At 36.0% G+C, this 13,912-nt stretch overlaps 3 protein-coding genes and 2 long non-coding RNA genes across 9 annotated transcripts in view; 2 read left to right on the forward strand and 3 right to left on the reverse strand.

Moving 5' to 3' along the window:
• Positions 1 to 926, reverse strand: part of LOC130052666 (uncharacterized) — a 1,330-nt gene extending 404 nt beyond the window's left edge. Inside the window, exons 1-2 of the long non-coding RNA XR_008801044.1 lie at positions 722 to 926; positions 1 to 33 (exon numbers count right to left, since the gene is read on the reverse strand). The exon at positions 1 to 33 is cut by the window's left edge and continues 113 nt beyond it. This is a non-coding gene — a long non-coding RNA (uncharacterized LOC130052666). The remainder of the gene's footprint in view (positions 34 to 721) is intronic.
• LOC125645494 (serine-rich adhesin for platelets-like) overlaps positions 1 to 13,912 on the forward strand; it is a 275,270-nt gene that overhangs the window by 98,569 nt on the left and 162,789 nt on the right. The window lies entirely within an intron of this gene.
• LOC125683914 (scavenger receptor class F member 1-like) overlaps positions 1 to 13,912 on the reverse strand; it is a 223,124-nt gene that overhangs the window by 21,852 nt on the left and 187,360 nt on the right. The window lies entirely within an intron of this gene.
• LOC125677708 (uncharacterized) overlaps positions 1 to 13,912 on the forward strand; it is a 64,954-nt gene that overhangs the window by 21,554 nt on the left and 29,488 nt on the right. For all 4 annotated transcript variants that reach the window (XM_056158207.1, XM_056158212.1, XM_056158218.1 and 1 more), the window contains exons 2-6: positions 6,547 to 6,626; positions 9,455 to 9,683; positions 9,847 to 9,975; positions 10,057 to 10,141; positions 10,340 to 10,455. In XM_056158207.1, coding sequence (XP_056014182.1) covers positions 6,579 to 6,626; positions 9,455 to 9,683; positions 9,847 to 9,975; positions 10,057 to 10,141; positions 10,340 to 10,455 — 607 coding nt within the window. In that variant the 5' untranslated portion in view covers positions 6,547 to 6,578. The remainder of the gene's footprint in view (positions 1 to 6,546; positions 6,627 to 9,454; positions 9,684 to 9,846; positions 9,976 to 10,056; positions 10,142 to 10,339; positions 10,456 to 13,912) is intronic.
• LOC130052665 (uncharacterized) overlaps positions 10,535 to 13,912 on the reverse strand; it is a 38,581-nt gene continuing 35,203 nt past the window's right edge. For both annotated transcript variants that reach the window (XR_008801039.1, XR_008801040.1), the window contains 2 exons: positions 12,902 to 13,018; positions 10,535 to 11,345 (listed from right to left, as the gene is read on the reverse strand). This is a non-coding gene — a long non-coding RNA (uncharacterized LOC130052665). The remainder of the gene's footprint in view (positions 11,346 to 12,901; positions 13,019 to 13,912) is intronic.

A 13,912-nucleotide genomic window follows, 5' to 3' on the forward strand; every position in this document is an offset into this window, starting at 1 on the left:
TTTCCTTTTCCAGATAGAGTCTGTTTCTTGAATCTGAAGACAAATATGACACCATTTTAACTTGTCTCAGTAGTCCTCATAAATTCCAGTAATTAATTCATCACTAAATGTTTTAACCTCTAATTGAAAATGATTTCATATTTGCGTCTTCGAAGGGGTTTTCCTACCATTTTCAAACTGGGTCCAGAATCCGTAGAATTGGGGAAATTGACACATAAAATGTTCAAATTGGGAAAGTATGAAAAGTATTAATTACCTTGTGCTTAGATACGTATAAATAAAAGAGAAGAAAAAAATGTTTTCACTCAGCAAAACATGATATATATTCATAGCAAAATATGTGTCAGAGATCTCATTCCTTTCTATCTAAAAAAAATTCTAATTATGTCTCCCCTCTTCCAGGGGGAGACATAGTTTTTGTACTTCATCCGTCTTTCTGTCTGTCACAAAATCTTGTGAACACTTCTCCTATATGGCTTATCGGATAGTCTTGAAAATTTGTGCAATGCTTCATTCTCATTTGTAGATGTGCATATTGGTGAGACAGGATGATCCAATTATTTTCCTTAAAGTTATAGTGGATCTAACAGGGGTGGAAGAACAGTGTCATTGTTACATAAGGGTCCAGTAAATGAAAAGACCCAGTCCCTATTGAAAATTCCCTCTAATTTAGATAACAGCTAAACTATAAGCTGATTTTCATGGTGTACAAAATGCATACCTTAAACTCTGGATATTTCAAGACAGTCCTCAAGGAAACTATTGTGAGGCAGTCCATCTTCTTGGAAGGCTGTAGTGATTGTCTTTTTCTTGTGTGTCTAGCTGAATTCTGCTGAAAGAATTTATTAGTCTCACTATCAACCTTGCCATGCATTAATTTTTTTAAAGACCACACCTGTAATCAAAATCAAAGCATTACTTGTTTCTAAATATATACATCAGTATCATCACCCACAAAGACAGCCTTGTCTTGAAACACAAGCTTAGCATAACATGAAACCAATTATTACAATGACCAATGTTTCAAATTTATTTATATTAACAGTCCTTGACCAGTCGAATTTGATCAATATTTTCATTAGTTTGTCACTATGAAGATACCGTAATTTCCCAACTCAGTCTCAGATAGACATACACGGAGAAAATTTGTGGCTGGATCGGGAATTGAACCTAGGGACCTCTGTGCAAGATTTTACCAGTTGGTGCCGTGACTACTCTTGTCCTGCCAGGGGTGATATGAATCTGGGTTGTGTGTCTTCGAGGGCAAAGACAAATTAAAGGGAGGAATTTAGTAGTTAGGACTACACAGACCGTGGATATCGACCTGGATAGCTCAGTGGTTAGAGCACCTGACTAGTAATGCAGGGATCCTAGGTTCGACTCCTGGTCCAGCCAAATATTTTCTCTTCCCCTATACTGCATTCCGTGACGCAACTTGCGCAGTGTTAAGTTTATACGTGTATCAAATTAAAAATCTAGGCCCACTGGCCTTCATTGTGGAATGAATAGTAGGATTGTTACATATAATGTCCGAAATTACAAACGTTCACAGAAAATACCAAAGATATGACCGAAATTAAAAATTATTGAAGTCGTCAAAGGAGGGACCAAAATTTTTAATGTGAATATGATAGTAGATGTCATGTATTACTGAGGTCATTTTAGCTCCTCTCTCGGTAATTTTTGTCATTTTTTGGTAATTTCTGTAAATGGTACCGTAGTAGGCTAGTTTTGGTCATTCCTGCGCTGCGGAATGACTTACCACGTGCCCTGGCCTTGTGTTTGTTTAGCCTATATTGAATATACTTACCGATCTTGCAAAAATCTTTTGATTCCCGGGCAATATGGTACTAATATCTCATGTTTTATAAATTAATATACCTCGCGGACACTACTAAAGACAGAGATATTTCCGGCACCAACGGTCTCTTCGTAGATATGTTTGGTCTATCGTCCCGCTTTCCCATATTTGATATTTTTTATCTTTTTTTGCGCAAGAGTTAGCCTATTTTAAGTACAACTTAACAGATGAAATACAGGGGCAATTAACTCATTGTATAGGGGCAGGTAACTCGTGGTCGCCGCCCTGCAAGCGGTACCAAATAGCGTTAACCGTCGTTAAACACGTACGCGTTTCTTTAAAAAATGAAAGCATTATATAATTCAATTCAAAGTTGTGATATATTATATTTTATTATCTATAATTGAAAGTTCAATTATCTTTTATCTTTAAATTTCTTTTTTAAAACTACCAGTAGGTAGACACTACTAACAAAGTTCTGCCTATATGTTGTTGCAAGGTGAAGGTCAGTTGGTGCGAGTGTGTATTGAATTAGAGAGCAAAACGGAAAGCATATGCCGTAGTCCTATATGTAACAGTACGTAGCTTCGATAGAACCATTTTCTCGCAGTTTATCTACGTCTTTCTCCAAGTGCTTGTTTGAAAAAGTACAGGAACAAATTCTACTGGGGGTTTTATGACAACGTCGTTGTGCCGACAAAAGATGTTCACGTTTTGCCCCTCATACCTTCCTTCAAAAATTAAAAAAAAAACCTGTCCAAATCCTCTCTATTGACAGCAAGTACACCCTTAAACAGCACAAAACACCATAATGCAGTGCTATTTACAAGCCGTTAATGTGATAATTGTTTGTTTGTCAATTAAATCTAATCTGTTTATGAAATGGCTATCAACTGTTTTCAAATTTTCTTGCTTGAGGTCGCATATGACGTCACAGATAATGGCGCGTAAAATATCGAAGAAAATATGCATAAGATGTGAATTTCATCGCTTTCAAACTCGAAAACTACGTAAGCTGTTTCATTTAAAACACATGTAAAGTAGTTTTAGGCATGAAATGAATGGATTTTGCTGAAAAAATTAAAAAGTTTAAAAACATGCGATGTATCCTTTAAGTGTATTTCCTGGCAAGTACGCTAGTAAGAGCGCCAAGAGGAATGCCAGATGGGATCTGAACGCCTGACTGACTTTCTTACTTTTTAGAGTATGTTCCGCAGATATATTTACTTATATTTAATTGATTACATCACAATAGTATGTCGTAGTGCATTAAAACTTATACGGCACCAATTTTGATGCACCAGATTTCGACAAATGTCTCTTCAGTGATGCTCAACCGAAATGTTTGAAATCCAAAATAACAATAGACTTTTACAGATATTTTAGGGAAAACGGAGTGCCAAAAAGTCTAATCAAATTCGTCTAAGGATAAGAGCTATGCGTGAGGGAGATAATCCTTAATTTTGAAATGAATTTCTAAATTTTATATAAAAACGGCAATTAAATATACATCCGTATTTTCAAGCTAGTATCAAAGTACTTAGCTGCTGGGCTGTAGAGACCCTCGATGACTAACAGTCCACCCGCAGAGGCCTCGACCAGATGCGCAATTTGACAAATAATGTCCCTTAAATGATGATCAACCGAAACGTTTGAAATCCAAAATAACAATAGACTTTTAGAGCTATTTTAGGGAAAAACGGAGTGCCAAAAAAGTGGAATAAAATTCGTCTAAGGATAAGAGCTATGCGTGAGGGAGATAATCCTTAATTTTGAAATGAATTTCTAAATTTTATAACAGCACTTTAATAGACATCCGCATTTTCAAGCTAGTATCGTAGTACTTAGCTGCTGGGCTGTAGAGACCCTCGGGGACTAACAGTCCACCAGCAGAGGCCTCGACCCAGGGGTCATAATGTAAAACTTATACGGTAACAATGTTGATGCACCAGATGCACATTTCAACAAATAATGTCTCTTCAGTGATGCTCAACCGAAATGTTTGAAATCCAAAATAACAATAGACTTTTACAGCTATTTTAGGAAAAAAAGCAGAGTGCCAAAAAGTAGTCAAATTCGTCTAAGGGTAAGAGCTATGCGTGAGGGAGATAATCCTTAATTTTGAAATGAATTTCTAAAATCATAACAGCAATTAAATATAAATCCGTATTTTCAAGCTATAGCTAGTATCGCAATACTTAGCTACTGGCCTGTAGAGACCCTCGCTGACTAACAGTCCACCCGCAGAGGCCTCGACCCAGGGGTCATAATGTAAAACTATACAGTACTAATTTTGATGCACCAGATGCGCATTTCGACAAATAATGTCTCTTCAGTGATGCTCAACCGAAATGTTTGAAATCCAAAATATCAATAGACTTTTAGAGCTATTTTAGGGGAAAACGGAGTGCCAAAAAAGTGGAATCAAATTTGCCTATGGATAAAAGCTATGCGTGATGGAGATAATCCTTAATTTTGAAATGAATTTCTAAAATTTATAACAGCAATTAAATATATATCCGTATTTTCAAGCTAGTATCGTAGTACTTAGCTACTAAGCTGTAGAGACCCTCGGGGACGAACAACCCACCAGCAGAGGCTTCGACCCAGGGGTCATAATGTAAAACATATACGGTACCAATTTTGATGCACCAGATGCGCATTTCGACAAATGATGCTCAACCGAAATGTTTGAAATCCAAAATAACAATAGACTTTTACAGCTATTTTAGGGAAAAACGGAGTACCAAAAAAAGTGGAGTCAAATTCGTCTAAGGATAAGAGCTATGCGTGGGGGAGATAATCCTTAATTTTGAAATGAATTTCTAAATTTTATAACAGCTATTGAATATACATCCGTATTTTCAAGCTAGTATTGAAGTAATTAGTTACTGGGCTGTAGAGACCCTCAGGGACTAACAGTCCACCAACAGAGACCTCAACCCAGGGTATATGTATATACGGTGTGACCGTTGGACCGAGCGAAGCATGAAATGGTCATTGGCGTGTCCCAAGTGATAATGATAATTCTGTTGAGTACGGTAAATCATAATTCATTTAAAATATATATATTATTTATGAAATTCCCCTTGGGCTAAACGTCCATTAACATTAAAGGGGGATATATGAGTACATGATCCGCCTACCCCTTTAATACGTTAAATATAGCACTAGCCAACGTAAACCATGCATTGTGACGTCATATGTGCATGTAGCCTCTACGTTTGTCTTCGTTTTCCAAATTAAACAATTTTAATTAATGACAATGATGCGACAATACATCCGGTTTGCAATTTAAAAGACAGTCAAAACTAAACAAAAATTAACAAACAAATTCAAAGTGGTAAAACGGTAAACGTAAATTCATGTATATCGTATATTCTTATTTATAGAAACTCATGAACTCGTTCATCTATTTCGTCGTATTACTGTTTTTCTATTTGATGATTGACTAAAAACTGTAACAGTAATAATTATATCATTCATTTTTAACAAACTGAGTGTTTGAATTAAAAATTGTATGTAAGTCTTGTATTTTCCCCATTCAAATTAAAACACGAATAGCTGTAGAAGCAACTACTGAACAAAACAAGATGTCGGCGCCCATATGGATCAAGTATTTTCAGAGAACGTATGTAGAGATTATCTCTATTCATTTGCTGATTTTTTTCATGTTCTCTTAATATACATACGTGTTACCTTTAGAGCCTTGCTTCGCTCGGTATAACTATATGGAACTGAATGATTGATGGTATAGTAACTTTATAAACTAAAATAATACATTTGCCGATACTCACTTGATTTATTGATACACCCCTTATCGTTGATACAGTATTCTACCGTACAATTGCATTCTTTCGAACATTTCTCGCCAAAACTTGGATATCTACAGGACAGGGAACAATTATGACCGTGATATTCAATTGGGCAACCTAAAATGTGTGTTTGAATTCAACATCATTTTAATTAAAAAGAATCAGTGTTACTTATATTGAAAATATATTAACAAAATTTAGATAATTTTTTAAACTGTAATTATTGATGTAAATCGTCTGAGGTGAAATTGTAAAATGACTGGATTACTTTGGCACTGATGAGAATCCTCACCCCAGTAAAATCCAAGGAGACAGCTTTTTCCACTGTTGTTCCTTTACGTAAATAAACGTAAAACAGAGAGAGTCAACATTTTGCAAATTCTATGGTCGTTATAACGATATAGTTTGCCAATACAACCTATCATTGGATTAAATGTTGTGTGACATGTTTTATACCGTCACATTAAAACTAGCACTTTAATATAATTACCGTGATTATCAAATGATTGCAACTTACACAAAATACAGTTAGAAATATATTTTAGAACTTTTTGTTATTTCATTCAGTTTTGAAAGCGCCCGCATAAGATGGTCGTGAAATGTGCACTGCATAGGATGGTAGTGAAATGGGCAAAGATAAAAGAAGGCGAACATTTCCCTATATACAGTATTTCAGAGAAAATACCATTGTGGTTTTGAGCAATTTTGGTCCAGTCGATGTATTTCAATCCACGAAGGGAACATTATTTCTTACACATAAACATTATACAAAAACCAGCGAATCGTATATTTTCGTAATTGTTCTGTATATTCTAAAGTGAATGTGGCTAATGGGATGTAATATCCTCTACCATCTACTTTAAACTATTCATTTAGTTCTAATTGTGACAATGATTAATGTAATAAAACTGCGACAATTTTTTTTTTCAGAATTAGTGCGTGACCCAGATGTTTACGTACTTATGAAAGAAAAGATGATCTTATGTTTCCTCATAGTTCTGCTCAATCAGGTAAACATATTCTTTAAAATCTTTTTAATATAGATCTTAACGGAAAAATAATAACTAAATTTTATGACATAAAGGATGATTTCAGCTTCGTCAACTTCCCATATTCATGCAGCAATATTCCATTATCATTATTACCAGTTTTTTCTTTTGCTAGTTATTAAAATAGAGGAGTCTACTGACAAATACGTTGATGTTACATGGGTTTCAACAGTCTCGTTTAAAGTCAGCATTTCGCAAATGTTATGGTCATTATAACAATCTAATTTAGCAAACGAGGAAGCAAAGTGAACGCTGAACGCTCGGTGAACGTAAAATGGTTTATTTAATCGGAATATTTCTTTGTTTGATATTCGTAGGATTGGTTTTCGGATTTCCCCCTTACGTTACTTATTTCATAATAAGGTAGGGTGTATAATTATATATATATATATATCTGTTCATTTTTGTGCAAGTACCGGATGTATATGAAAGGTGAAGATAACGAAGATTGATCAATCTCATACGTCCTATAAGCAAATCAAAATAGATAGTTGGGCAAACACGGACCCCTGAATACACCAGAGGTGGGATCAGGTGCCTAGGAGGAGTAAGCATCCTTTTTCCACTGGTCACACCCGCCCTGAGCCCTATATCTTGATCAGGTAAAAGGTGTTATCAATAGTCAAAACCAGTGTGCCAAGAACGATCTAACGATCGGTGTGAAATACGTCACACAGCATATGACCCAATCATAGGTTGTAATGGCAAAATAGATTGTTATAACGACCACAGAATTTACAAAATGCTGACTTTAAACAAGACTGTTGAAACCCCTGTACCATCAACTTGTTTGTCAGTAGCTAGCCTCGATTTAAAAACTGACCATACGCAGAACAAGCTCTTGCCTATCGAATCAGTTGAAAGATATATACACCATATGCAGGTGAAAATGGAATATTGCTACATAGTTATGACGACCGTAAACTATACGTCTATGAAGACAGCAATCATGCACAAGCAAACAACTTCTTAAGAACTGGTTTACAGTATTATATGACGTACAGATACATGTACAATGTATACGTTTACAGTATTATATGACGTACAGACACATGTACAATGTATACGTTTACAGTATTATATGACGTACAGATACATGTACAATGTATACGTTTACAGTATTATATGACGTACAGATACATGTACAATGTATACGTTTACAGTATTATATGACGTACAGATACATGTACAATGTATATATGAAAAGTAGAAAAAATGTTCCATAATACATGTATGTAGAATTCTTGATGTTTTCATAAATTATGAATATTGGTGAGTCGTCTTGATATACTACATGTATTACATTTTGATTTAAGATGCATAGTATTTAATTTCTTAATACACGACTAAATACAATGTATGTGAAATGTCTAGTAGTTAGCACTATTGCGACATTAAGAATTCACAGATGTACATGTATAGTTTCAACATTTACGAGCATGGTCGTTTGGATCGAATGCAATTAAAAACATCCTGGAAAGGAGCCAAGATAAATGCATTAAGGATGGAATGCAATTAAAAACATCCCGGAAAGGAGTCAAGATAAATGCATTAAACAAACTAGCTGCAGAACTCTAATAGAAAAAAATATTTGGACAGATCAGAGAGCTACAGATCTACCCCTTATAAAACCTGCACACGGTTTGGGCCTCATATTGTTGTATTCTTGCATGGACTTCTCATATGTTTACTATAAAAAGAATTGTTAACATATTTCCCTACTATATTTGTGTCCAAACATGCCTTCAAATATTCATTAAAGTCCCATATGACCTGAAAGCTCACACAGCTTTTAATGATTTCATTCTTTGACGTAGCCACATTTACATGATAGCTTCCTGACATAGTGCAGATTCAATGTTGTAAATATCATGCCCCCGGGGGTAGGTTTGGTCCACAATATGAGATCAAAGATTTATGTGCGAATATATAAGGAAAATCATTAAATAACGGTCAAGGTGACTCAGGTGAGCGAAGTGGCGCATGGCCCTCTTGTTCATCTTTGCCTTGCTATGAAGATCGACCCTTTCACTTTGGTGTTTCGAATGGCAATGGATGTTAACGCACGGTGAACGATTTATAAACGCAAAACTGTTAACGGAAAGTGCAAGGTGAACACACGGAGAGCGCATGGTAAGCGCAAGGAGAAAGTACGGTGAACGCACAGTGAACGAACGGAAAAATGGTAAAGTAGAACGTTTCAGGAACTGTAGTTCCTGCACAACCGGATGTCGATCATGAAATATTTCTTTTGCAACTTTTGGCTATGCAGTGAATCGATTGTTGCCTTCGCGTTCAATCGCTTTTCTTCATTCCCCAATTACGCGCAAACCCTATTGTGTATTTTGATAGCATTTTACGGATTTTCGAAATCAGTACGGGGTCTCGGTATTCGGGATTATTGAAGTCAAAATCCATTACACTCTCCTATTTTCAAACACATGTAATACTTGTCTTACATAAAGGGACTTTCATAGCTTTATATGTGGCTAACCATCACTGTCACAGAGATTCTACAGACAGAAGCAAATGTAAGAGATCCGGTTTGTATGGACTACAGGAAGTCACGGCGTGATCCAAGCACCACTGTGCAAATAAGTTATATGAATGACAAACCCAACATACATGGAATCTATGTAGCGTTACGTTTGACATTCGGATTCCTTCAATACAAGAGATTAAGTGATACGCGCCATTCATTGGCTCGCGTTTTTAATGTAAATTTAAGATATTGTATCATTACTTTGACTAGTTTGAAGACGACATATGAATAATCAAATACATTTCAGTGTTTTGGGGAAGTTTTGAGCTGTCGTGCATCAACAGCAACCATATCATATGTATCTTCATGTCCGAAAAACAAAGAGGAGTGGGGAAAGGCGTCCAGATTAAAGAATTGTGAAAGCATAGCAGTCATTCAGAATTGCACAGCCCCCGTACATTTTCAATATCACTGTTTGATGAATCATTGGCGAAACGCAACATTGGAAGTCTGTGCACCAATATTCTACATACAAGGTAAAATCTCTCTCTCTCTCTCTCTCTCTCTCTCTCTTTGTTAAACGATTTGCTTTACGATGAATTATTATATTATTTGTTAAGTATCAGTTGTTCTTAGTTCGTGATCACAGGGTGTTTTACACACTGATTTGTACTGCTTAGTGATTAACATTCATTTAAGGTTATTGTGCCGAGTACAACACCCAAACGAAACAAGTGGTGGAAAACTACAACGAAGGATTTGAATGTCTGACGTTCCCTGAATCTCAAAAATGTCCGACAAGATACGCGTCAAACGAGGCCTACAAATGTAATTCTAAATCAATACTGTACTGAGAGACAGATAGAAATTATTATAACTTTTCATGCTGTTTTCATATTCTCCCTTCAGATCAGGCGTGCTATAGTTACAATCATGAGCAAAACGCAACACCAAGAGCAATAACTAATGCAGTAGATTTGATTGAAGTAGTAAGGTAATGCAGACTTTATATGTGAATTGTCATATTTATCGTATACTGAGTATATAATGAAGCTTTGTAGTCGTTTATATAATAGGTGTTCATATAAGTGATATACAGTATAATTTATAAACGAGAGAGAGAGAGAGAGAGAGAGAGAGAGAGAGAGAGAGAGAGAAATAATTTACATTAAGAACGTTAAATGTGTTACAGGTCTGAAGACAACGGTATTATTGGTCTTGTGTTCATATTACTAGTATTGCTGACCTTCGGTTTAATCACTCTGGTACTTGTTTTGGTCAAGTACAGGAGACAAATCTTCCCTGAAGGTAAGTCACAAGTTTAATGTTTTGTCATCCATATCACAGATACCTTTGTGTATGTTCAAATCATAACAAGCAAGATGCATGTCAATACAATAAATCAATATAATTCCTCTCATATAACACATGTAACAAGTACAATGTGATGAAAATATAATGACACTGAACTAAAGGTCCCAGTAATGTTTTAATGAAAGGAATAAAAGCAACCCATAATGCTTTTATTCAGTTAATAATACATGTTTCTATTGGATGTTGCGTAAATCGCCAGTAAGTGTCTCTTAAGACCTCTAAACATGCATTTTCATGCCTCAAAATGAGAAATCATTAAACACAATTAGTACAGTGCACATGTATAACCTTCTCTGGCTCTATTAACAGTTAGATATTTTTGTGCAGATCTTTCTAATTTGTTTATAATGAATGTAATGATAAAATGTATCAGAGGTTATTTTTCACTTGGTGTTCTCATTAGTGATACATCCTCTTCTACCATCAGAAATCCGTAACTTGAGTTTTGTCTCGTCTACACAGAGGACATTGCCCAATCAGCTCTGTTAAATCTTTGATGTCTTCGTGCTCACGCCAGACGTAATGTCTATAGCTGATGTCTCTTGGCCAGTGCTAAACCTCTCATTGAACGTCCTACACACACATGTAGCTGTACCTCTGTGAGGCCTTTGTTGTAACTCTGTAAGACATTTGCATACTGTTTGAAGGGATATCAGACGACCATTTCATTATCTTGCCGTTGCAATAACTGATTTATATCTATCTCTGAAATTGTTTAGAATGATGTTGTGATCCTGCTAGTATTCCGAACATTTCCTGTTTGATTGAATTTTGCCCAAAGTTTTCGAATTGTTGTAAATTGTCGATGAAAGTGACGTGTCAACCTGTAACATTGAATAACTATCTTAAAATAACCTCCGCCATAAATGACAATCAAGACAACATTGCCTCTCGTTCTTCCCTGAATCCCTCTCTATTCATAAGATAAGTAAAGATGATTTTATTATGATTCAATCAAAATGAAGCACACGTGTATGCGCGTGCAGGTTGTGATTGTGACCATGCCAATCAGTTTACAGCCTCAATATATACACTAGTCCTGTATTTACGATATAAATCCCAAACGATTTCATTGAAAAACAAAACCGTTAAACCGTTAAACTGATTTCAAAGTGAATGTACCAAAACTCTAATGCGCGTGCATAAACATGCATATATGTTCGGCCAAAATGATTTTCGCTTTGCACATCTATAATACATTATTATCATAAAAGGCTTCATATTTTTTGTGTCAAGATAATCTGGATATTTAGTTTAAAGAGCCAGCCTCGTACTTCCTCTCAAAAGAGTTTACAGTAAGAATTTCGGCCCATTATTTGACAGGCTGGTCCCTAAAACTGTCGTTAAATATATCTCGCCATTATCTACAAATTTTGTCGTTTACATTTGAACAAATATATTTCGGATGAACAAAGAGGACCATGGGCCATATCGCTCACCTGAGTCACCTTGGCCCATATCTGAAGACTTTTCATATATATACATGTATATATACATGTGAAACCTTAGTCCCTATTGTGGCTGCAAACCTACCTCTGGAGGCCATGGATTTTACAAACTTGAATCTGCACTATGTAAGAAAGCTTTCATGTAAATCTCGATCCCTTATTGTGGCCCCAACCTACCCCAGGGGCCATAATTTCAACAAACTTGAATCACCATTATGTTAGGAAGCTTTCTTGTAAATCTTAGCTCTTCTGGCAAATTGGTTCTTGAGAGGAAGACTTTTAAAGCTTTTCTCTATTTATTTCCATGTAAAATTTTGACCCCCTATTGTGACCCCAACCAACCCCTGGGGACCATGATTTGGGGAAAAAAACCCACCTGAATCTGCACTATATCAGGAAGCTTTAATGTACATTTTAGCTCTTCTGGCTCAGTGGTTCTTAAGAAGTTTTTTGATGATTTCCCCAATACATTTCTATGTGCAACGTTGATTCCCTATTGTGGCCAACTTGAATCTGCCCTTTGACAGGAAGCTTTCATGTAAATCTTAGTTCTTTTGGGTTAGGCAATAGTGGTTCTTGAGAGGAAGATTTATAAAGATTTTCCCTATATATTTCTATGTAAAACTTTGTTCCCCTATTGTGGACCGAACCTAGCCCCGTAGGCCATGATTTGAACAAACTTGAATCTTCACTATGTCAGGAAGCTTTCATGTAAATATCAGCTCCTCTGGCTCATTGGTTTTTGAGAAGAAGATTTTTAAGATTTTCCCTATATATTCCTATGTAAAACTTTGATCCCCTATTGTGGCCCCATCCTACCCCCGGGGCCATGATTTGAACAAACTTGAATCTGCACTACGTCAGGAAACTGTCGTGTAAATCTCAGCTCTTCTGGCCCAGTGGTTCTTAAGGAGACTTTTAATTGACCCTACCCTAATGTTGCATTTTTGTGATTATCTCCCCTTTGAAGGAGGCATGACACTTCAAAGTGAAATCCAGTCACCCAAGGATGCGTTGTGCCAAGTGTGGTTGAAATTAATCCAGTGGTTCTGAAAAAGATGAAAATATGAACAGTTTACAACGACGATGTCGCCGCCAACAGACAAATTTTGATCAGAAAAGCTCATTTGAGCCTTCGGCTCAGGGGAGGTAAAACGGGTAAAGAATGGCACGAAATATTCATCGCACATTTCCGAGTCCTACAAAGTTCTGGCATTTTTTGCACAAGAGAAACCGCAACACATTTTGGCGCATCTGTATGTACCACGTCTCCTTTATAATCATTGAAATTTCAAGTTGACATTTTAAACAGTTTATCGGCATACTCGGGGACGAGACATACCCTTTTAAAATAAAAAAAGTTAATATCTAACGCAATAAGAGACTTAATCCAAATCGAAAAGAAACATATTTAGTTCAAGTAAGTATCCACCATCCCTGTTATTTTCACACATGTCTGAGAAATCACATGCACAAAATAGTGAATAAAAGAATAAGCGAAAATGCTTCAGTACAGGACACGCTTTTTATATACTATAGATTCCTAATTTTACGCGAGTACTTAATATGGCGAAATTACTCATATACGTCAAATCGCGTGCACATGAATTCGCATGTCGCCTGTTAATTAAGAGTACTTGCATGTATTTTAGCACCAGCAAATTAAAAGCGAGTACTTTTATTTCGCAAGTGATGCTTCTCGCGAAATTACGTGATAATGAATTTCTTGCGTATATTTAGGAATCTACAGTACCCCACCGTGGAATAGTAAGGTAGAACAAAATAATAAGCTAAGAATAATCGTAAGAAAGGTCGTCCGTTGTATATGGAAGACTTTAAAATTAAGAAATGGAGTAAAACCTGTATGTTCCCTAACTTTGTTTGGGGAATATAATTACAGCATACCAGACACTATCAGGGATGTCTCCGTGACAAGTATGAGC

Source organism: Ostrea edulis, chromosome 1 (genome assembly GCF_947568905.1).
Source record: "Ostrea edulis chromosome 1, xbOstEdul1.1, whole genome shotgun sequence".
In the NCBI taxonomy this organism is placed as follows: domain Eukaryota; kingdom Metazoa; phylum Mollusca; class Bivalvia; order Ostreida; family Ostreidae; genus Ostrea; species Ostrea edulis.